Source organism: Talpa europaea, assembly GCF_964194135.1.
Source record: "Talpa europaea genome assembly, chromosome: 13".
Classification (NCBI taxonomy): Eukaryota; Metazoa; Chordata; class Mammalia; order Eulipotyphla; family Talpidae; genus Talpa; species Talpa europaea.
In genome coordinates, this window is record NC_140080.1 from 70,462,207 (window position 1) to 70,486,118 (window position 23,912).

General features: G+C 37.0%; 1 protein-coding gene across 2 annotated transcripts; it reads right to left on the reverse strand.

Moving 5' to 3' along the window:
* Positions 1-20,512: 20,512 nt before the first annotated feature.
* On the reverse strand, positions 20,513-23,912 carry ZNF24 (zinc finger protein 24; the record flags this gene model as incomplete). 2 transcript variants are annotated; one of them, XM_084252204.1, is made up of 3 exons in its annotated part: positions 20,513-21,051; positions 23,083-23,227; positions 23,493-23,912. In XM_084252204.1, 3 exons carry the CDS (start codon positions 23,910-23,912, stop codon positions 20,513-20,515), a joined length of 1,104 nt encoding a protein of 367 aa, XP_084108330.1. The 2 variants fall into 2 exon arrangements, with proteins under 2 accessions (XP_084108330.1, XP_084108329.1); XM_084252203.1 differs by having other exon boundaries at positions 23,080-23,227.

Consider the following 23,912-nt stretch of genomic DNA (forward strand, 5'->3'; position numbering starts at 1 on the left):
CTCTCCTTTAATTCCCTGAAGTCATGTGTGTTTCCCATTGCAATAACCAAGATATCATCCCTGTGTGATATTTGCCTTTAAAAATCTTTTCAAGTCATCTTTCTCATATGCTATAGAGGCTTTGCCATTTACTAACTTCGGTAAATTATTTGTATTTTTATAATTCTTTACTCATGTTCTAAGTATGTGTTATCATTTTTATAAATTTATAACTAAACCTATTCATGTATAATTCATATTTTGGAGGTTATTTTGAGAATCGTGTCTATTCATAATAAAGGACCTCAAAACTTAGTGACGTAAAACATGAGATAGGTTTAAATCATGTTATTTTCTTAAGCTTCCGTATGTCGTAATTTGCGCAACTTTCAGCTGAGCAGTTGTTTTTTTTTTTTTTTTCTCCTGGTCTTTTCTGGGACTGTTCATGCAGTCACCTAGTGCTTCAACTAGGCCCAGGGTCTAATGTATTAATCACCTATGTTTGCTGTTGATGATGGCTATGGCTTGGATAATGTATCTCATCCAGCAGACTAGTTCAGACTTCTTGGGGAAGCTAGTTTTCAAAATCAGAGAAAGGGCAAGACCTCAGATGCATAGGTTTTCTAGTCTATATTTATGCTACATTTGTTAATATCTCACTGACCAAAGAAAGTCACATGACCAATACCAGCGTCATTGTGGGAGGGGACTATACTGAGAGAGAGGATTCATTGGAGTCTGTTACTATTGTAAAAATCGCTACAAGCACTAAATTAAATCCCATATATAAAACTTGGAGCACAAACCTGGCTGGTAGTAAATTCTTTATAAATGATAGCAACTATTATTTTTAGTAAGATAATTTTGATTCTGACTTGGTTCAGATGTTCCACAGGGTCTCCTTTCCACATCATATTTTACTTCCTTTTCATTTTGGCCTTCCCACTGCTGCTATTTTACCTATAAAATTCACTTTCTGTTGTCTGTTTCTTTTACCCAGACCTTTCCCCTTATTTAGTCTCAGAGCATTTTTATTTTAAGTTTGTCTTTCCTATATTTAGAATTTATCTGTCCTTAAGAATCTATTCTAAGGTATCTAACTCTCATCTTTCCTATGACTCACTGCAGAAATGGGCCTCATCTCTGTAATTTTACATAGGCTGATATACATTTTGCATGTGTTTTGTCTCTTGAAGTGTGTACAAAATAACATTTTTATAATAATATATATAATATTTATAGCAGTAGTATAATTATATAGTATATTTATAAAATATAGAAAAGTTGCGAAAAAGTAAATAGCGTATAACTTTAGCATCTAGAGATAATCACAAATATTAATATAGCCTTAAAATCATGTAACTAATTCAACAAATATTAATAAATTTTTACAGGGCCTCCCCTGTGGCACAGCAGTTGAGCGCTGGGTTGCGAAGCTGCCCGCAGCCTCTGCAGCGCCGGTTTGATCCCCAGCTGCTCCCCGGCCACCGGAGGAGGGTCCCACATGGTGCGCAGACCTCTTCTGGCTCTGGTGAATTCTCACACCCTCCCGCGCTTCTGACTGTACCCAGTGCTTGTATAAATAAATAAACATAAATATTAAAATAAATAAATTAATTAAATAAAAAAGAAGCAAGAGCATGTGCCATTGTCTGGTTTAAAATAAATAAATAAATAAATTTTTACAGGTAAAATCACAGCTTATGAATTATTACTAACAATATAAGTGTTGGCTTTTGAAGGTTAGCTTTATGCCAGGCACTGTTCAAGGTGCAGGGAAGACACCAGTGAACTGAAGAGCAAGTCTTTGCCACTCCAATAGCTTACATTCTATTGCAGAAAACAGAAAACAAATAGATGGTTTAGTAACAGATAGTGATGATGGTTTTGGACAAAACAAATGAGTATTATCAGTTAGAATTCTAGCATTTAGGACAAAAAAAGAATTCTAGCGTTAGGATTTATTTTTTTAAAGATTTATTTATTTATTTATTTATTTATACAAGCACTGGGTACAATCAGAAGCGTGGCAGGGTGAGAGAAGTCACCAGAGCCAGAGCGGGGAGCAGAGCAGGCAGACTGAAGTACACGGCTGAGGGGAGCAGCGGGTGGCAGGAGAGGTCTGCGCGCCATGTGAGACCCTCCTCTGGTGGCCAGGGAGCAGCCGGGGATTGAACTGGCGCTGCAGAGGCTGTGGGCAGCTTTGCAGCCCAGCGCTCAACCACTGAGCCACTGGGGAGGCCCCTAGCAGTTAGGATTTAAATGGATCCTTTGAAGGTGATAATCCCAACTTTCATGAAGAGGGTAGACAGGATTCCAGAAATCAGTAAAGGGTAGAAAGCCACCTTGGGGTAAATAATAATTAAGCCTTAAATTACAAGGTGGGGGGAGATTATTACCAAATCCTAGAGAATGCAGATGTAAGAAAAGCAGCCGTAGGAGATGTGGCCTTTGCTAAAAGAAACAATTAATTCCAACTCCTGGTCCACCAGAAAGGGAACCAGATGTAGGTTGGTCAACTCATCCTATTGCCTAGATTTTAGTACTGGATGTCTCAGGCAAACCAAGACAGTTGGTCACTTTATAATTTTCCTCCCACTTTTGGTCAAATCTAATTGCACAGAGGGCACATTTGTGTCTGGACTATGTATTTTGTCCTTTGAAAACAAATTGCCTCTCTCTCTATAATAGAAAGGGTCAAGTATAATGAAGCTGCCTCCCCAACCCCATTGACTTGCTAGTTCTTCTTCAGGGAATAGTACCTTTTTAGGATTTCATTATTAGCCTTTAGCAGATGGATGCTTGTGTCCTTAGCAGTGGTTGTAGACATACCAGCCTTGATCGGTAGAGGACCATATTGCTGAGTCCAGGCATAGCTTCCATCCCTGCCACCAAGATCACTTTGTATGTGAGTCCATTGGGCAAGCATTGGTAAAAAGGCTGGTTGACCTTCATAATTTGGATCTTGTAATTGAGAGGCTTCTCCATAGTGGATGCCCTTTGCTGAGGATACACACAGGTTACAGATATATTCATTCTTTGTCCATTTTAGGGGGATGAGGAGTGCATCCTCATGCTTTTCCTCCAGAGTCCTTATTTCCAGTCTTCTAATCTTGTTCTTTCTAGGTACCTAACCAGGCAGATAACCCATTAGTCACTACCCATGAATCAATATAGACATGTATCTTAGACTGTTGCCTTCCATGGAAAGTGGACAACCAGGTGTATATCTGAAATTCTGCCCAATGGGAGGATTTGCCTTCACCAATGTGTTTGAGGCCATTCCTGAATAGGAATGTGTTAGGGAGGTCCATCCATAAACCAGTTCTGTACTTCTTCCTCCTCCGTTAACTGGTAACCAGGAATCCCCATGAGGCCATGAATATAAGTTGAAGGGGAGAGGTGGCAGAGCAATAAGAACAGGAACTATGGGAATCTAAGTCATAGCACATGAAATTTGCTTGTCTTCTAGACTTATTTTTACAGTGAAATACTGGTTTGTATGGCCAATGCTGTGACTAATGGGTCTAGTAACAACTAGTACACAACAGTCAGTTTGTAATAATCATTTGGTGCTCTATAGCCTCTATTAGGGCTTCAGAGAAAGTCAGAGTCAGATTTTCACATAGAAAATTATTGGCAGAAGACAGTATGGCCTTACTTCACTGTGATTTTCTTATAGAAGTTTGCAAAAAGTTCCATACAACATCCTTGACTGCTGTAAACACTTCCAATACAATTGGTTATCCTGGCTAATAAGGTTATATGACAAGAGAACTTGCATTACAACCTGAACCTACTGTGGGAACCCCCCCCTTTTTTTTAGTGTTAGTCTAATTCAAAAATAGCAACCTTACAAGTGATTCAAATTGGCTACTTTAGCACATTCAAATGGTATTTGTTGCCTCAAAAATGCCTGAAAGTTCTCAACAAACATTGTGCCTCTCTTTGGTGGTAGGAATTAGTTAGAGATAAATGAAGTGAGAGAACAAGCCATGTAAATAGCTATAAAAAGAGTTTCAAGTGGAAGAAACAGCAAATGCCAGAGGTTCCTAGATGTAGCAGCAACAGTGTAACTGGAGTAGGCAGGTAATAGGAATGGTGGTAGAAGGAAATGAGGGCAGAAAGAAAAGGACTAAGTTTCAATAAGGTTGTAGTTTATTCTCAGTACCATTGGACCTCTTTATACAGAATAATAACATGTAAAGATCACTCTGATTTTTGTACAGAGAATAAAAGAAAAGTAAGTTGGCAAGAAGAAACCAACTGTTTTAAGGAGAGTACTTGCAAATTAAAACAACAATGTGAGGGCCTCCCTGGTCACGCATGTGAGGGCCTCCTTTGTCACGCAAGGGGTTAAGTCTCAGCTCTATGAAGCTATCAGCAGCCACTGCACACAAGTTCAATCCCTAGCCAGGGAGCTAACCACATGGCATAGCAGACCTCTCCTGTCTTGCCCACTGCTCCCCTCAGCAGTGTATTTCAGTCAATCCACCTGTTTTGTTCCTCACTCTGGTGAATCCTCTCACCCCCCCCCCCCCCGCACCTCTGATCTGTACCCAAGTTCTTGTATGCATAAATAAATAAATCTTTTTAAAAAAACAACAATGTGATATTACTTCAAACCTGTGAGAATGACTACTACCCAAAAGACAAGAAACAGTAAGTGTTGGAAAGGGTTTGAAAAGAAGGGGACCCTTGTACATTGTTAGTGAAAATGTAATTTGGGGCCTCCCCTGGTGGCGCAGCTGCCTGCAGCCCTGCAGCGCCGGTTCGATCCCCGGCCGCTGGGCGAGGGTCCCACATGGCGTGCAGACCTCTCCTGCTGTGCCCACTGCTCCCCTCAGCAGTGTATTTCATCACTCTGCCTGTTCTGTTCACCGTTCTGACTCTGGTGGATTCTCTCACCCTCCCGCGCTTCTGACTGTACCCAGTGCTTGTATAAATAAATAAATAAATCTTAAAAAAAAAAAAAAAAAGAAAGAAAGAAAATGTAATTAGGTGCACCTACTATGAAAATCAGTATGGTGATTCCTCAAAAAGTTAAAAATGGAAATTTTTACATCCAGTTATTCCACTTCTGAAGAATGCAAAAACACAAATTCAGGGAGATATACTCACCCCCATGTTCATTGCAACCTTATTTGCAATAACCAATAGCCACGGTTTTTGGAAACAACCTCAGTGCTCACCAAAATTTCATAGGTAAATATTGATCTGCTTCAACTGAAACTTTCTTACAACATGGAAAACACATTCCATTTGGATTTTATTTATTGTTCCAGATGGTGAGATTAGAAGCAAGACTGGAGAAATGGCTTCAGAAGAGGATATAATAGCAAAAAATGAACCATTCACTGAAGAGCCTGGCAACCCCAGAGACAGTGTTCTCTGGCATTCTGAACATGAAGAATTCTATGAATTTGGGGATAAACTAAGTGAAAAGGATCAGAACCTCTTTAAAAGAAGAAAACATAACTGTGAAGAATGTGGGCAAAACTTTGCTTGGTATGTAGGCCTTATTAGACATCAAAAAACCCATAGGAGAAAGCCCTATGAATGTGGTAAATGTGGCAGGGCCTTTAGTGTGAAGTCAGCCCTGGTTTTGCACCAGAGAATTCATACTGGGGAGAAACCCTACCCTTGTAATTGGTGTATTAAAAGTTTTAGTCGGAGCTCAGACTTTATAAAGCATCAAAGAGTCCACATTGGTGAAAAACCTTATAATGATATAATGAATGGGGAAAAGCTTTCAGTCAGAGTTCCGATCTTATTATACATCAGAGAATCCATACAGGAGAAAAACCCTGTCAGTGCAATCATTGTAGTAAAAGTTTTAGCCAGCACTCAGACCTAGTTAAACACCAGAGAATTCATATTGGAGAAAAGCCTTATACATGTAACCAGTGTAACAAGCATTTTAGTCAAAGTTCTGATGTTATAAAACATCAGCAAATTCACACTGGTGAAAAACCATATAAATGTGATGTGTGTGGAAAAGCCTTCAGTCAGAGCTCAGATCTTATTCTACATCAGAGAATCCACACACTGGGGAGAAACCATATCCATGTAACCAGTGTAGCATAAGTTTCAGTCAGAACTCAGACCTCATTAAACATTGAAGGATCCATACTGGAGAGAAACCCTATAAATGCAATGAATGCGGGAAAGCTTTTAATCAGAGCTCAGTCCTTATTCTGCATCAGAGAATTCACACTGGAGAGAAACCCTACCCATGTAACCAGTGTAGCAAAACCTTCAGTAGACTTTCAGATCTTACTAGTCATCAACGAGTTCACACTGGAGAGAAGCCTTACCCACGTAACCAGTGCAGGAAAATGTTTAGTCAAAGATCAGATCTCATTAAACATCATAGAATTCATACAGGTGAGAAACCCTGTGAATGTGATGAGTGTGGGAAAACCTTTAGTCAGACCTCAAATCTTATTCTACATCAGAGAATCCACACTGGAGAGAAACCTATCCATGCTGTGATTGTACTAAAAACTAGTCGTCGTTCAGACCTTATTAAACATCAAAGAATACATACTGGAGAAAGACCATAGATATGTAATGAGTGTAATAAAAGTTTTAGTCAAAGCTCAGACCTCACTAAACATCAGAGAGTACACTCTGGAGAAAAGCCCTATCATTGTGGTAGTTGTGAGAAAGCCTTCAGTCAAAGTTTTGACCTTATACTTCATCAGAGAATCCACACTGGAGAAAAACTGTATCCCTGTACACAATGCAACAAAAGTTTCAGTCAGAATTCAGACTTTATCAAACACCAGAGGACCCACACTGGAGAAAAACCATATAAATGTAATGAGTGTGGAAAAGCTTTCAGTCAGTACTCAACTCTTACAACACATCAGAGGATCCATACTGGAGAGAAACTATATCCTTGTAATCAGTGTGTCAAAAGCTTTAGTCAGCGCTCTGCTCTCATTAACCATCAAAAAGCCATAGTCATGAAAAACCATATAAATGTGATGCATGTGGGGAAGCCTTCAGCATACATACTGATCTTATTGAACACCAAAGAACCCACACTGGGGAGAAACACCACATGTGTGTTCAGCATGACCGAAGTTTTAGTGAGCTCTGTGATCTTATTAGTCACGAGAAAATTCATTTTTGGGAATATATTCTAAATGCAATTAATGTGGGAAAACCTTTAGTGTTTATGCCAACTTTATTCAGTACAAGAGACACTATAACAAAAGAAAAAACTTATGACTAGTATCAATGATTATGAAAATTTTTTTTTTAACCAATGTTCAACTCCTGTGCTACATTTAAAAAAAAACACTAGAGAAAAAAATACATTAATTTGGTGATGGAAGTTTAACTCAGAGATCAGAGAAAACCATACTTCACTAACCTAAAGAAAAATTCTAAGGGGAAATCTTGTGACGTGTGGGAAAACCTTTAATGTGAATGAAATTTTTACTGAATGTCAGAAATAATGAAGAGAAATTCCTATCTGCTGTAATGTAAAAGAAACTACTTTTTTCCCCAAACATAATCCACAATGGGAGAGTTTTATCATTGTAAGAAATGTGTGACTATGAATGCAGAATTTATCAAATACTGTAAAATTCAGTGTGATAGGGTATGCAATTAAAACTCAGAAAGACATATAACAATGTTATAATAAAAAATCTTTAGTGAGCCCAAATTACTTCATATCAAAGAAATTATTTTAGAGAATTTGTGAAAAATTTACATCCCTTTTATATCTTAATCAGCATTGCTTTTGATATCACATTTATTTCATGACAGCTGAGAGTCCTACCTTATGCTAATTCTAGTTATTAAATACCCTGTGTGTGAACTTGTTATGTTCTTCTGGTGTTAAACTTACAACATAACTTCAGTGCCCCATCCTTTTTTTTGGAGAGTCTAGTGTCCGTTTTCCCAGTATTCACCAGTTTTCAGGTTCCTGTGATATTCATAGCAAATATGGATTCATTTTGCTCTCAATAACACAGCTTACAAGCTTTAGTGGTTTGAAATTATGTCTTCAATATTACCATTCAACAATGCTTTTAAATATGTGAAACAGAATTTTAAAAATTGGCATATCAAAGTGAAGATTTCCCTACTATATTTATCTTGTCATCTATAGTTAATGATAGTTAAATACTCAAATGACTAGTTTGTACACCATATTCTATCTAAAAATAAAAAGATCTATTGATCTGCTTCAAGTAGGGACATTCCCTAAACTCTTTTGTTTGTTGATTTCTTGATGATAGGCTACATATATGTGAGTTTTCAACTGAATAGAAATATTTTTTAAAAAATAAGAAAAATTGTGCATTCTCTTTCTGATATTAACCATTTGTTAAAATTCTGCTACTAATATTTACTTTGAATATCTCCCAAAACTGTCCAATTTATACTTTAATTTGATAAACATTGTTAAATTACCACATATAAGACTTTTTTTTTTTTAGGTTTTGTAGTATACACAAAGAATACACTTTTTCAACAAAGCATATATTGTATAGTAATAAAGAATGATATATCAGAAAACATGGTTCAGTGTAACCATAAAGGTAGACAAAGCTACTTGTAAGAGGTTAGGGGAGGCAGGGTTCAATTTTGATTGAAAGGAAAAGTAAAAACTTGGACCTCATGGCATGTGAGTTTTGAGGGATGTGAGTAGAGGCACAGACAGGGAGGAAATAGTAAAGAAAGACACAGAAGAAGGAAGTATTTGAAATGATGTGAATTACGGTGCTTAGTCATTAGTTGACTCAATATATTGTAAAGTGCAGGCACTGTACTGAGCTGTAGAATTACAGAACAAAGGGAGGTGCCTTCCCTCAAGCTCAAGTGTTATGAACATGTACTTAAAGGAATAATAGGTTGGAAATAGAAAATGAAGTAGGCGAGAAGACTGTTAAGGATGTGAATTAAGTAAGTATTATACTTCAACTTTCTAGGGTTTCGTTCATCTGCAAAACAGTTAAGTACTAAGTATGATTGGAGTACATTTTATATTCCTGCATTTTATTCTCATGGTAATGGAAAATATGAACTAAGGAATGGCATGATCATGTTGCTTTAAGAAGAGTCTAAGATTAAGATGAGGAAAGAGACAATAGAAAGGAGAACTATTTTGGAAGTCTGGGAATAAAATTATGACATCCTGAATTAGAAGAGCGAAAGGGCATTTATATGACAATTTGAGAAGTACACAGGGAAAAAAGTGTTCAATTATTGTCCTCTCTTTGGGGAATTAAAAAAGTGAAGAAGGAAAACAGGATGATCACATATTGAAGTTTAATCCTTTCTCCTGAGCAAATTTTAAGAGCTGTACATTTCTAATGTCCTACTGGTAAACTCAAATTTATGAACTTCACATACACACCCCCATGATCCTCCCTCCTGAATTCCCTATCCTGGTAAATTGCACTAGTGAACACCTTGTTGTCCAGATGAAATAACTGTCAGTCGTCCTACATCCCTCACTCTCTACTTTCTAAACCCACTTAGTAGGCTATAGAAAAAGTGAGTTAGAAAAATTGCACTACTTATTGTAAAAATTCAAATGACGGTAAAGTATACAGAATAAAAAGGGAAGAGAAATGCTAAGATTTGGGCATGACATTTTCATGCCAGTTTATTTCCCCAGGAACTTGCTGACTCAAAATGGTAAGCACAAGACCAAGAAATCTAGTTAAAGGACACTGGAAGGTTAATTGGAACTCCAGCAGTCTCACTGTGATGGAGAATAAACATTTGAGTACAGAACATGCCAAGTAGGAGGCGTTCTTATAAATACCCCACAAATTCCGTGTAAACATAAAATGAGTGAGAATGAAACCTGTGTGGAATGAGTCTAAAAAAAAGTCTGAGACAAAACTTAGGTCAGTCAGTAAATTAACTGTTCCTAATATAGCTGCCAGTTAGAAGATAGGGTGAATCCTTTCTGAAGGATGATGACAACCTCATCCAGAGACTGTAATTTTCAAGTATGATATCCAGTATTCAATTAAAAATTACCAGAATCATTAGTCACAGGCATTAATATGATTTTCTCTTCTTCCTCTACCTTTCCTTCCTCTCTCTCTTTCTCTCTCTCACACACACACCATTTCCTCGTTCTGTTTCCTTCTCTCTCTCACACACATATGCATGCACACAATTATAGAATACATGTGTACATGGGTTAGTATACATATTTTACCCTTCTCTGTTCTCTGAGAGAATCCAGAAGCAATGATACTTCAATATCAATAAGAATACACTGACAGTGAATTGTGAATACCATTCTACAAATAAAATTAACCAGGACTCCTTTTGAGAAAGGATAGGTCAAGGAAAATGCAGATGAGCCTGGAACAACTTAGAGTACCAGAAAGTAAACAACTGCTAAAACAAACATATACAGGTCAAACAAACAATAATAATGTCAGACAATAATAATGTCAAAGGAACATAGGGGTCAATATGAAAGAGTTCCCAAGACCAAATCCTGCTGATGGCTCTAGTAATATGCCTAATGATGAATACTGGAATCAGCAATATGAAGTCCAACAAGCTCTTTGCAGAGAATATAATATAGAACAATGTCAAACCTCACATTTCTGATATAAATCGCCTTCTATTTTGTTTAGCTAATCTGACTTGAAGTTTATCGACCTTATTAATCTTCCTAAAAAGTTTGCTTTTAGTTTAAATGGAATATGGAAATTTTTTTTCTGTTTTCTATTTTATTGATTTCCAGTTTGATCATTACTTTTGGTTTTAATTTGTTCTTGTTCTAGTTTCTTAAAGTAAAAGTTAAGGTAATTAAATTGAGACTTTCACCTCCCCATTTATATTTTATTGCTATAAATATTCCTATAAGTCTTGAATCCCATAGATTATTTTTTAAAACATTTCTCTATTCCGGGCCTCCCCGGTGGCGCAGCGGTTGAGCGCTGGATTGCAAAGCTGCCCGCGGCCTCTGCAGCGCCGGTTCGATCCCCAGCTGCTCCCCTGCCACCGGAGGAGGGTCCCACATGGCGCGCAGACCTCTCCTGCCGACCGCTGCTCCCCTCAGCAGTGTACTTCGGCCCTTCTGCCTGCTCTGCTCCCCACTCTGGCTCTGGTGAATTCTCTCACCCTCCCGCGCTTCTGACTGTACTCAGTGCTTGTATAAATAAATAAATAAATAAATAAATAAAAAACATTTCTCTATTCCTTCCCTTTCTGTTCACATTCAGCAACTCTAATTACAATTGTATATGTTAGGCTGCTTGAAATTGTACCACAGATTGTTTATGCTCTTAAGTTTTTTTCCTGTTTTTTCATTTGGCATAGTTTCTATTGCTATGTCTTATCTACCATAATTTTTCCTTTCAACTTTGCTTGATCTACAGTTAATTGCATCCAGCACATTTTTAAAAAGTTTAGTTACTGTTTATTACCTTTCATTGTATCTTGACAGCATCACAATATTACATCACTTACATCAACCAAACAGAAAATTTACAAGGTAAAAATAGCTTTCAACAAGGAATTAGATCAGAATTAATAGACATTTTCAGGGCAGTCCACTGCAAAAAAAAAAGCTGAGTACACATGAAACATGCTCAAGGATAGACCACATGTAGGGTCACAGTGTCATGTCAATAAATTCATGAAGATTGAAATCATACCAAGTATCTTTTCTGATCACAATGATATAAAACAAGAAATCAATCACCAAAAAAATGGAAAATACATATCTTGAAATTAAACAACACACTACTACATAACTATTAGGAAATCTAGGAGAAATAAAAAAAAAAAAAAGCCAGACACAAATGAAATGACGACATGGACTATCAGAGCCTACCAGATGCATCAAAAGAAAGTTTATAGCAATAGACTCTCATCAAGATACAAGAAAAATCTTAAATTAACAATTTAACTTTACACTTTAAAGGAACTAGAAAAATAGGACAAATGAAACCAAAAGTCAGTAGGAGGACAATAAAAATTAAAACAGAAGTGAATACCATAGAAATAAAAAGAGACAACATAGAAGATCAATAAAACCAAGAACTTGTTCTTTGAAAAGATAAACAAAATTGACAAACCATTAGTGAGACTCACTAAGAAAAAAAGAGAAGACTCTAATAAGTAGGATCAGAAATGAAAGAGACATTATAATAGACATATCAGAAATACCCAGGATCATCAGAGACTATTATGAACATCTTTATGCCAGTAAACTGGATAATCTAGAAGAAATCAACAATCTTAGAATCATCAACCTTCCAAGACTGAGTCAGAATGAAATAGAAAATTTGAACAGACCAATTACAAGCAAAAAAATTGAACCAGTAATGAAAGTTTCCCCCAAAATAAAAGCCCTGTACTAGGTGGCTTCACTAGTGAGTTCTACCAAGCCTTCAAAGATGAACTAACACATATCCTTTTCCAACTCTTCCGAAAACATTGAAGATGGAAAGCTTCCAAACACATTTTATGAGACCAACATTATTCTGAAACCAAAAGCAGACAAGGATATCACAAAAACAGAAAGCTACAGATCAATATCCCTTATGAACACAGATGCACTAATCCTCAACAAAATCTTAGCAAACTGAATTCAACAATACATTAAAAGTATCATATATCATGACCAAGTGGAATTTATTCCAGGAGTGCAAAGATGATTCAACATATGCAACTCAATATAATACCCATATCAACAAAAGGAAAGCTAAAAATCATATATTAATAGGTACAGAGAAAGCATTTGATGAGATTCAACATCCATTTAATATTTAAAAACTCTCAATAAAATGCAGATAGAAGAAACATATGTGAGCATAATAAAGTTCCTATGTGACACATCCACACTAAGATCACACCCAGTTGTGAAAAAACTGAAAGATTTTCCTCTAAGACAAAGAGCAAGTCAAGGATGTCCATCGTCACTACTGCTGTTAAACATGCTATTGGAAGTCCTAGCCAGAACACTTAAACAAGATAAAAAGAATCTAAATTGGTAAGGAAGTAAAATATCACTATTTGAAAATGACATACATAGCCCTAAAGGACCCACTAAAAAACTTTTAGAAACAATGTCATTGAAGAGGCAGGCTACAAAATCAATATACATTGTCTCCACTGAACATGTTCAAAATTTTACTAGTTTGTTGATCATATAGAATAGTCATGGTTTAACGTTTTTTTTTTTTTAATAGAGGCATGTTTTTATTTTATTTATTTATTTGTTTGTTTGTTTGTTTTTTGTTTACAAGCACTGGGTAAGTCAGAAGCACCGGAGGGTGAGAGAATTCACCAGAGCCAGAGCAGGGAGCAGAGCAGGCAGAAGGACCGAAGTACACTGCTGAGGGGAGCAGCAGGCGGCAGGAGAGGTCTGCGCGCCATGTGGGACCCTCCTCCGGTGGCCAGGGAGCAGCTGGGGATCGAACCGGCGCCGCAGAGGCCGCGGGCAGCTTCGCAACCCAGCGCTCAACCGCTGTGCCACCGGGGAGGCCCAGAATAGTCATGGTTTAATGTGCTCGTCTATTATTTGTCATTTTTGGATCGATTTGTGTCATTTTTTGTTATGTATTGCATTTTCTTGCTTTGCATGATTTGTCATTTTTAAATTTGATGCTAGATATTGTGTATCTTGTAAGGTGCTGGATTTTTTAATGTTATTGAACTTTGTTCTAGGGTGTGTTTAGACAGTTTTACCTTTTCAGATCTTGTTTTAATTCTTTGGGTTGTATTTAGTCTAGGTTTCATTTTTCCCCCACTGAGATAAAAAGGCCAATTTCACCAGATCTAGACCCTGGGCTAGACCCTACTACTCTAAACTGGCTTCTCAATTATTGACTGGATAATTCATTGTTATGCATTGTGGGATGCTTAGCAACATCTGTGGCCTATACCCACTGGATTCCAGTAGAGCCCACCTCCTCTATTAACACAATCAAAAATGTTTCCAGATAATACAAAATGAATATTGGGGGAGTGGATGACACTTGAGAATTACTGCTCTGATGTCCTGTGAATGATGAGGTTTTTCTGCTCTGATGGCTGTTTTTAGTTCTTTGTGAATTCCTGGCATTTTCCCCTCTGATATTTTTGTATAGTTCTTTCCCCCCACATCTGGCAGTTACCTTACACACATGCTCATTGGTAATCAGCTGACTACTTCAGTGGGATTCTCTGCAGATCTCCATTGTTTTCCGTTTAGTTCTTCCCTCTAATATGCTACCTTGCAAAAGCTAGCTGTGTTAGCCTCCCAGGATTCTTTGCTCTATTTTCTCAAGTTAGGAAAACTGCCAGGCATTGATTGAGCTCTTCTTCCCTGTGATGGAGCCTAGAAACTCTTCAGGTAGTAAACTGAAGCAACTCGTTTACTTTGTTTCCCATCTCTCAGCGATCCTGTCTTTCCCATCCTTTGCTTTTGATGTATTTTGCCTATTATTTTTCAGGCAGATTAGATCTGGTGAAATTGACCTTAAGGATTTTCTTTGTGAGTCGGGGGGGGGGGGGGGGGAACATTTGCATACTACCTAGAAAATCCCATGAGAAAAATGAGGTGAGGATTACTGGAGTATGCCTTTGAACAGGTGTGAGAGGATTGCTTAGATCCAGTGGAGAGGTTCACCTCAGAAGCATAGTTGATCCAAAGAGGAAACAAGGTTTAAGATTAACAAACCAAGATATGGGCACTAAGTTTACTGTTTTATAAATATATATATTTTTCCTGTTGTAAATTAATGTTGCAAAGTGTATAGATGGAGAACATTTACATTGGTGTATAGAGCACATCAAATATTAATGGGTTATTAGCATTGTGGACTCATGGATGACCATCTTTTCTAAACTTTACCTATTGCACCTTTATATAGAATGTATGTTAAGAAACATTTTTAAGACTGTAAAGAAACCAGGTCTTCAGTGATTTGGTCTTGTCCTCCCTGCCCTGGTCTTGTCCATTTCTCTCTCTCCCCAGCCTCATCCACTGTTTTCCCCCACATTCACCTGCTTTAATCACACTGGCCCCCTTGGTGTTTTTTGAACAAACCAGGCATTGCTCCCACATCAAGTTGTGTTTGCTTTTTCTATGCCTACAACATTCTTCCTCTGGTCTTTGCTCCCTTTCTATTTTTTCATATCTTTTCTCAAATTTCACTCACTTTCTCACTTCCCTGGTCAACCTATCTAAACTGCCTCTTCTTCGAGAGGTATTTTGTCCTTACTACTCCTAAGACATGCAACATAATTTTTTCTACGTGTTGTTTCCACACACAGAAAATGATGTAAACCTCAGAACAATTTTGGGTCTGAGCAACCTCAAATTCACAGTTCTGAGATTAAAACTAGGATCCCACAGAACCATGTTGGAGGAGATGGAGAGGGGCTCCATAGTTCACATACAAGGAAGTATGCTTAAGGGGAATACTCAAAACCAATGGTTAGAGACGAAGGCAGCACTGATTTAGCAGTGTAGTGTAATCCCTAGTCTGGGTCCCAAGATAACTAATCTGTAGGAAGGATAGGAACTATAAAGGATATAATTGTGGGTAAAGCTTTTCTTGCACAGACCAATGTTTAGTAATTGTTGGAATATAAAACATGTGTGGTGTGTGGCATAAAAAGTAACAAAATGGCAGAGGTTGACAGAGGCCAAATCATGGAAGGCCGTACTAATTTTATTTACCTATATAGTGCATAAAGTATATGTCTAGAATTTAAAATTACAAAGTTTTTTACAAATCATAAGAAAATACAAATAACCTATATTAATCAGGACAGAAACCCAATTCAACTATCTTAAACAAGAAAGGGACTTTATTGGCTCACAAAACTTTTAAAGTCCAGAGGTAGGGCAGGCATTAGGCACAGCTGGATCTAGGGCCTCCAGAAAAATGACATCTGAACTTAGTTCTCTTTCATTTCTGCTAGTCTCTGAGTTTCTCCTCAGACTCTCCACAAGGTACAAATTCAGGCTTACACAGTCCTTAATTCTTGGGATCTCCGTAGGTAGAGCTTTCTTTCCAAGAGTTCCAGCAGAAGTTCTGTTGAGGGCTCTTTAGCCTGACTTGAGTTACATGCCCATTTTTTAATTGCTGCGGGACTCAGGAAGGCCGGGCCTGGTCAGGTATTCACTAAGCCACAGCGAATGGGTTCCCCACAAAAAATAAAAGTTGTTACCAGAAGAGGGGAAAGAGATGCTGAACAAAAACAACACATTTCCACATATAACCCAACAGAAAAGCAGGTAAAGAATATGAACAATCCACGGCAAAATATAAATGGTCAATAAACATGAAAATAACCTTAATCTCGCCATAATGAGGGAAATGCAAAGTAAGGATTTTTTTTTATTTTTTGCCCATCAGATAAAACTATCAAGTGTAGGTAAGGCTATATGAGGAAACAAGCACTTTCCATATAGCTGGTGAAAATATAAAGGCCCTTGGGAAGGTGGGTCTATAAGAAAACAAACCATTTGACCCAACAATCCGCTTAAACTACTCCATCCTAAAGGAATATTCACACAAGCACAAAGATACATGAAAAAGATGTCTACTTAAGCAATGTAATAGAAAAATAAGGGAATGGTGCTGTCATAGTATTGAATCCTATTCTACCACTGATGCAATTTAAAGATGCTTTCGAGACCAAAAAAAAACACCCTGCATAATACATGTGTGATCTTACTAATAATGTAAAAACAGCATTTATGTGTATGTATATTCACATAGAAATGTATGGAAAGGGGACTAGGAGGATAGTGGAATGTAACTGGAGGTGCTGGAGAAAACGGTTTCTCTTCACTCTTATGCTTGTGAATAATCTGAGTTTCGCACAAGAAAAGATATTTATACTTTCATAATTAAAAAATGGGCAAAAAATTCACAACAGAAAATGCAAATAGTCAAACATTATGTTCCTTCTTATTAAGAGATAAGTTTTGCCTATGAGATTGATAAAAATATTTAAGGATCCAGAATTGGTAGGGATGTAGGCAGGCACTCTTACTGTTGATAGAATTATAAATTCACATACTCTTTTGGCGTTATTTCAAAATGTTAAATGTGCACATTCTCTGACCCAACAAATCCACTTCCAGCTTATTTATCCTATAGAAATACTCACACAGGCAGCAAAATGTTTGCACAAGGATATTAACTACAATAAAAAAATATAAAGAACCTAATTATCTAGCAATAAAGGGCTGGCCAAATAAATAACAGCATATTCATGCAATGGAATAGGATGTAACCAGGATTACACACACAGTGTGAAGGAGGGGAGGAGTTTCAGTGTAGTACATGTAAAATGGGGATATGTACCTACCTCATATGGTCATTGTGAGAATTGTTAGTCCTTGGTAAAGCGCTTCAAACAGTGCCTATGTACAACGACCACAGTGTTAGCTATTAACACTTTTGCTTAAATATGTATATGCCTTACTTCTGAGTTAAAGACTTTGAGAAGGAATGTACTTTTTCATTTTACATTTTTGTACTGTAGAAAATCCCAACAAGAATGTTTAATAGTTTTCACATTTGTTAACCGTAAAAGATAAAAGCTTAAAATTTATTGATCAAGGTTTTAACTGCCATCACTCATGGCATAGTAAAAAAAAAAAAAATGTGTCCCTGGAGTTCACAGAACTAGACTCGAGTTTCAGCACTAATTGGCCACATGCAAGTCACACAATCTCTGAATCTTACTTTCCTAGTCTACAAATCTAAGTGGGATAGGCATAGTGTCTAATCCAATGTCTGACATGCAGATTATTTCAATACATATAACCTTCCCTTCATCTTACATAAATGTGAGAAATATATCACTAAATGATCCCAAGAGCCAACTGGGTATAAAGGTGGGGAGATTAGCCTCCAAGAAAACCTGGAGAATATTTAGCAATAAAAGCAAACATTCAGTGGCTATTGGGGAGGTATCAGCAGTATACATGCTTAATCATTAACAATGACTGCTCTTTTACTAACCAAAGGCCACCGCCTGACACCTGCAAGATCACCACCTCATCAGACTAGTTTCCTCCCAGAACTGCTATATGTGTGGGTTTAAATAGAAGCCTGGAATAAATCATAAATAACTGAACATTTATTTTAAATCAATTTTTCTAATGGAGACAATGGAGATTTAACCTAACCAGAAACAGCTAGTACACAGACTTCTACCTTACTTTTCCCATGTACCATCATCGAGTCTTTTTGGGTCCAGTTCATTTTCCCTACAAAGCCTGGCCTTAGCCTCAAAATTCTTCCCGAACAATGCAAAGGTATCAGAGCTGGCAAGATTCACGCATATTTCCCAACTCTAATGCTACTTTTCTAAGCTATCACATTATACCAAACTTCTTTGGCATTTATGATAAATCTACCACAGGGAAGCTTCTTTGTATACAGGAAATATGCAAGAACTAAAAGAACATGAAATTCCAAGAGGTTGCTGATTTCTTACCTACTCTGATACAAGAATTCAGTCATACCAGTAGTATTTCAAATATGTCACCTCAAAACCTACTTGGAAAGAAACCAGTTATAAATAAATCAACTCAAGATCATTTTATATTAGAACGGAGGAGTTTATAGCTTTATTGGACATTAACTTGTTGCCTCTCAGCCACAAAGAGAAAAGACCCCAACAAAAGTCCCTACATTTTCTTGTATAACTTAATACATTATAACATTACTACATATTTATACTTCAATAAATCTTAATCTATAAAGCACATTTCTTATAATTGTTATCAGAAAATTCTATAAACAAGCTCCATTCTGCCTTACTCTCTACCCGCTGGCCTTGCATGTGTTACTATGCTTTTTAACAGGCCCATGCAAAGCTCACCTTCAATTTTTTTTTAAATTTGATCCAAACTCCAGATGTAACCCCAAAATCTCTAGAACCATGAAATATTTATATGGACCATCTTCCACATAATGATGCCCACTATTAAAGTCTTTATTTTAGCTTCCAGAGTTTTCCACTAAACAGTAGAACAACAGTACTTGGGATTCTCAGCCAAAGAGTATATAATCCTACTACTACAATGTATTACTTTTATACATTTAAAAAATGTGTTAAGACTGAAAATCAAAAAATAGTTCAATCAATTTTCATAGTTAATAAACTAGTTGTTAATAACCTAGTTATTTTTTTAAATAGAACAATTCATTTAACTTAACATGTTAAGTGTAACTTCAATGCTACTAAAGACTGATTAATTTTTTTAAAAGACCCACAAACCTCCAAAGTGTGGTAGAGACTATCTTAGACTCAACCTCTGCAGAATCCTGGTGAGCTGGCTGGCTAGCTCTTTGAACTGAGTCTTCCTCTCCCCGAAATACAACACCCTGGCACAAGAACTATGGCTCTGGGAATTTCAGAGATGACCTCTCCCAGGACTGCTCAGACAAGGGAAAGAGGCTAACTCATATGAAATTAGCTTTGTACCAAACCCTCCAATGATTTACAGTGGAAGAAATACCTACCTACTTGTGGTAGGGTAACAGTACCTAGCACAGTGCCTTGTCGGTAGAGAAGTGTTTAATAAATGCATGATTACTGTTAGCCTGGTGTTCAACCCCTTTGTACCAAAATAATAAAATAACAAACCTGATTTTTTGCCCACCTGTCAGTTTTCTGTCCTTAACAAAAATAAGGGTGAAATAATGATTTAGATCAAGTCTTGTTTTCTAAAAGCCAAAATAGACTATTATAATTGCCCTTTAACACTGCCATTCAGTATAAATTGTTCCCTAGTGTCATAATTTCTGCCTCCATAGTTTCACAATTGTTAGTTCACTTTCTAATGATGAAGAGAAAGCATTATTTTCATTAGTGAGATGCCTCCAAATTAGATGAGTGTTTTTTAATTTTCTTGCAGGCAGATAATTAAGCTAGGTAAATTCTTGATATACTTCAACTCTTGGATCGAAGTATTTACGTATCTTCCCCAATCTAGAAGTCCCATTCACTTGTTGCTGTTTAATCACCATCACTTATCTGAGTGTTAAGGCTCATTTTTACTTTGAGGCTTTTAGTCATCCTTTATCTTCTATTTTTCTGAAATACATATTCAGATTAGGTAAAAAGAAACAAAAGGGTACATTTGAAGAAATGGTTTCAGTTTTCAGACTTTCTAATTTCTAATGTTGCCTTTTAAGGTAAAAGAGAATGTATCCTTGCAAACACTTCAATGATCAACACAGATATAATGTATCTGTCTAAAAAGGGGAACTTTTAAGAAAGGGACAAATAATAAAGTAGTTCATTATTTGGAAAAATAATAAGAATATAAACATCACATGGAATATTTAGGCATTAACACCTGAATTAAGTTTAAATTTTCAGTTTCTAGGCAGGTATGACACCATTTCTTTCAAGATAAAGTAATAATGGTGGGTGACAATTTTCTACATTTCCCAGTGGATTTTCTAGCAGTCTATAGGGAAATAAAACTATCATGAATCATTTTGTTTATTTTGTCTTCATTTCTGAAGAAAAAGACCTGAGTGCTGATTTTTTTTTTTTTAATTTCTTAAACTTTCACAACATTCAGAAGTTTGTCAGCATTGTGTCTTCGCTGATGTCTAAAAAGATTTGAGCTTTGACTATAGGATTTCCCACACTGAACACATTCATAAGGTTTCTCCCCAGTATGGATTCTCTGATGATTAATAAGCCCAGAATTCTGGCTAAAGGCTTTTCCACATTCAAGACATTTGTAAGGTTTTTCTCCAGTATGGACTCTCTGATGTTGCACAAGGATGGAACTTCTACTGAATGCTTTTCCACATTCAACACATCCATAGGGTTTCTCCCCACTGTGGATTCTTTGATGAAGAATAAGAGCTGAGCCCTGACTGAAGTGTTTTCCACATTCATCACATATATGTTGTTTCTTTCGAGAAGGATTTCTTTTTCTTTCAAACCTGCCCTTGGGGAAACAGGCTTCTCCATACTTAAAAATCTGAGGAACATCTATATTGAGAGTGCCAGGAACTTCATGAGATTCTACTGCTGAAGGAATTTCCTGCTTTGGAGCTAGTGCTCCATTTTCAGTCCTAGCATCATCATCTGAAATAAATAGAAAATGTAATTATCACTTGTTTCCCACTCTGGGAGAAAAGAATCTGAAGAAAAATTTTAAAAAACAAATAGCTTGCTTACATCTAGAAACACTCTGAAAACTGATAGTAAGGTTGTTACTCTCAAAGAGAAAAGGTGATATAACTGACTATAAGGCTAATGAAGTAATGGCTTAACAATGTGGGATTAAAAGGTTATATGTAAATAAGCAGTACTGTGAGTAGGTTAAACAACAGTGTAATCAGAAAACAAAGGACAAAAACATGGAAGCCTCTAAAACCATTAGAATGACAAAGTGATGCAGCTTTGTAAAAAGAAAAAAGAAAACTGGTCCTTTGGAAATTATACTATTCTTTTGTTTTGTAAAAGAGAAACTATATCAAGGTACAATGATGCAGAAAATAAGCAATCTGCCAGAAAATTACTATTTCTGAAATGAACAGAACAAGGCAAACATAGCAAAGATTAGACTGAAAGCAGAACACAGGTCTCCTAACAAGAAGGGGCTAAAGATACACTGTAGCATCCTGCATCAACTCAGGACATGACACTTAAAATTCAATACACCCTTAGAGAATGAAAGTTTTCCAGTGAGAAGCTTGCTATTTTGGTACCTGTGTGGTACTTCAGATGAGTTGTTATTGCTAAGCCTCAGATGTGTTTCATAGACTAAAACCTTGAATTACCAACATGAGGTATAATCACCAACCTGCGGTAGAGGTATGAGCAAGTCTCATTTAAGAATTTCCTGCAACTTCAATCCTTGAAGAGTAAAAACAATTACTAAAAGGTAAGCATCAGCACTCAGAAAGTGGAAAACAGTGAACAAACTTACTAATAAACAATCAAGAAAAGGATAAAGTCAGGAAAGAAGGCTAACAGAGACGGAAGGATTGGCGACTAGTGGGGCTTGGAGACTTAAAGAACAAAGAAGAAAATTAAGTGTGAAGATTAACTTGAGACAAACAGCAAAGAAAGACTTTCCCTAGTAAGGACTATATTGCTGAAATGAGACTATTTAAAATCAGGTGAAAATTATTCTAAAATTCAGGCAAGGGGCAAGTTTTCCACTAAAGAAAATGTCACCTCCAAAGACTATGAACAGTGGTTCAAAAACTTTATTGCACAGAGGAATGTCCCATGAGAAAATGTAAAATTGTACATTCTCAGACTTTAGTCCAAAGCCAAAAGTTCTGATTTACTACCCCTCTAATGGAAAGAAAAACCTACTTAATCAGACCTCATCCCGTGGCACACCAGCATTATCTCCAATTACCTCAAAGAACAATTCCCAAAGAAGTGGCAAAGAAATTTTATTTTAATTTACATAAAGATGAAAGAAAAAGTGGAGTTTTAGGAACACATTGAGTTATAGCAAAGTATACAAGTAAGTACATAGCATCAATTGCTAACATGTTGAGAAAGACAAGTGAATACCACAATTATGAACTTTCAATTTTTATGTATGTAAAACATATTATAACTAGGGAGTCTACTTTTACATAAATACTTTAGAAAAGGTTGAGAGTTTTACCCAAGTATCATTTGTATAAAAGAAGCTGGGGGGGGAGGGGGTGGCAGAGAAATGAGAGAAAGATGAGGAACAAAAACCAAAAATACCTAAAAATTTAGAAAGACTCCGAAGAAGCTTTATGTAAATTTATTATAACAGTAAGATTAGGCTAGACCTGAAAAGCTGTGACACAGATGGCAAATTGTATGCAAAATAGAGAACGTGATCAGGAGGTAGATATTGGCTCAGTCAAAACAGGCAGGTCTTCAAGAAAGAGGTAAAAGGGAAGAAACCACTGAGGGATGTTAGTATCTAAGAGAACAAAAGACCTGAGATTAAAAAATGAACTGTGATGAGCAAAGACTCAAGATCCCACAGTTGCCTAAGGTGAAGCAATCAGGTTAAGGTGTTTATCCTCACATTCAGGGTGAGAATAAGCAAAGTACTAGACAAAAGGCCAATACCCTTTCACCCTCTAGCCCACATGGAATTGTGATCCTCACCACAGTGCCTTAGGGAATGGAGCTCCCAGGATGCCCACTTGAGTTGGTTTTCCACAGCTTCGAGCTCAGAATTTGGTAATCCCTGAGCTTCTTCATGAGACACTATCTCCTCTACTAGTACTTCCCGTTTTCGTCTACGGAGAGATACCTGAAAATAGAATTAAGTCTGGTTCAGTTGAGAGTAAATCTGATAAGAATTAGAACTAAACAAACATTAAAAAAAAAAAAAACCCACATGTTTCTGAGGTCTAGAGGGCAAAAAAACACTGATAATAGGAAGCAGTGGGGAGAGGATAAAGGGAAAGGCATAAACATCATTAATTCTAACGTAGCTGAATGGTATTAATCCATAGCTTTGCCTACTGCTGATTACTGCTTCTGACTTAGCTAAGTAACACAAGCAACAGGCTCACCGGTTGCCCAGGGTCATCTAGTTCACTCTCTAAATCCTCCAGCACTGTCACTGCCTCCTCTCCATTCTCTGGATGATGCTCTCGAACCCAAGTCTGTAGCTCCTTGGGTAGGATGGCAACAAACTGCTCCAGCACTACCAGCTCCAAGATTTGTTCTTTTGTGTGTGTCTCTGGCCTTAGCCACAGACGGCAGAGTTCTCGAAGCTGGCTCACAGCTTCACGGGGCCCAGGTGAATCTTGGTATCCAAATTGCCTAAATCGTTGTCGAAAAACCTCTGGGTCAGGGAGATGGTTCCAGGGGATACTTGATCCCTCTTCACCATCAGGATCCTCTTCCAACTTCACTCTCAGAATTTTTTCCTCTTCATCTGGAGTTGGGATGATAAGTATTGAATCTTCTTCCACTGACTGTGCAGACAT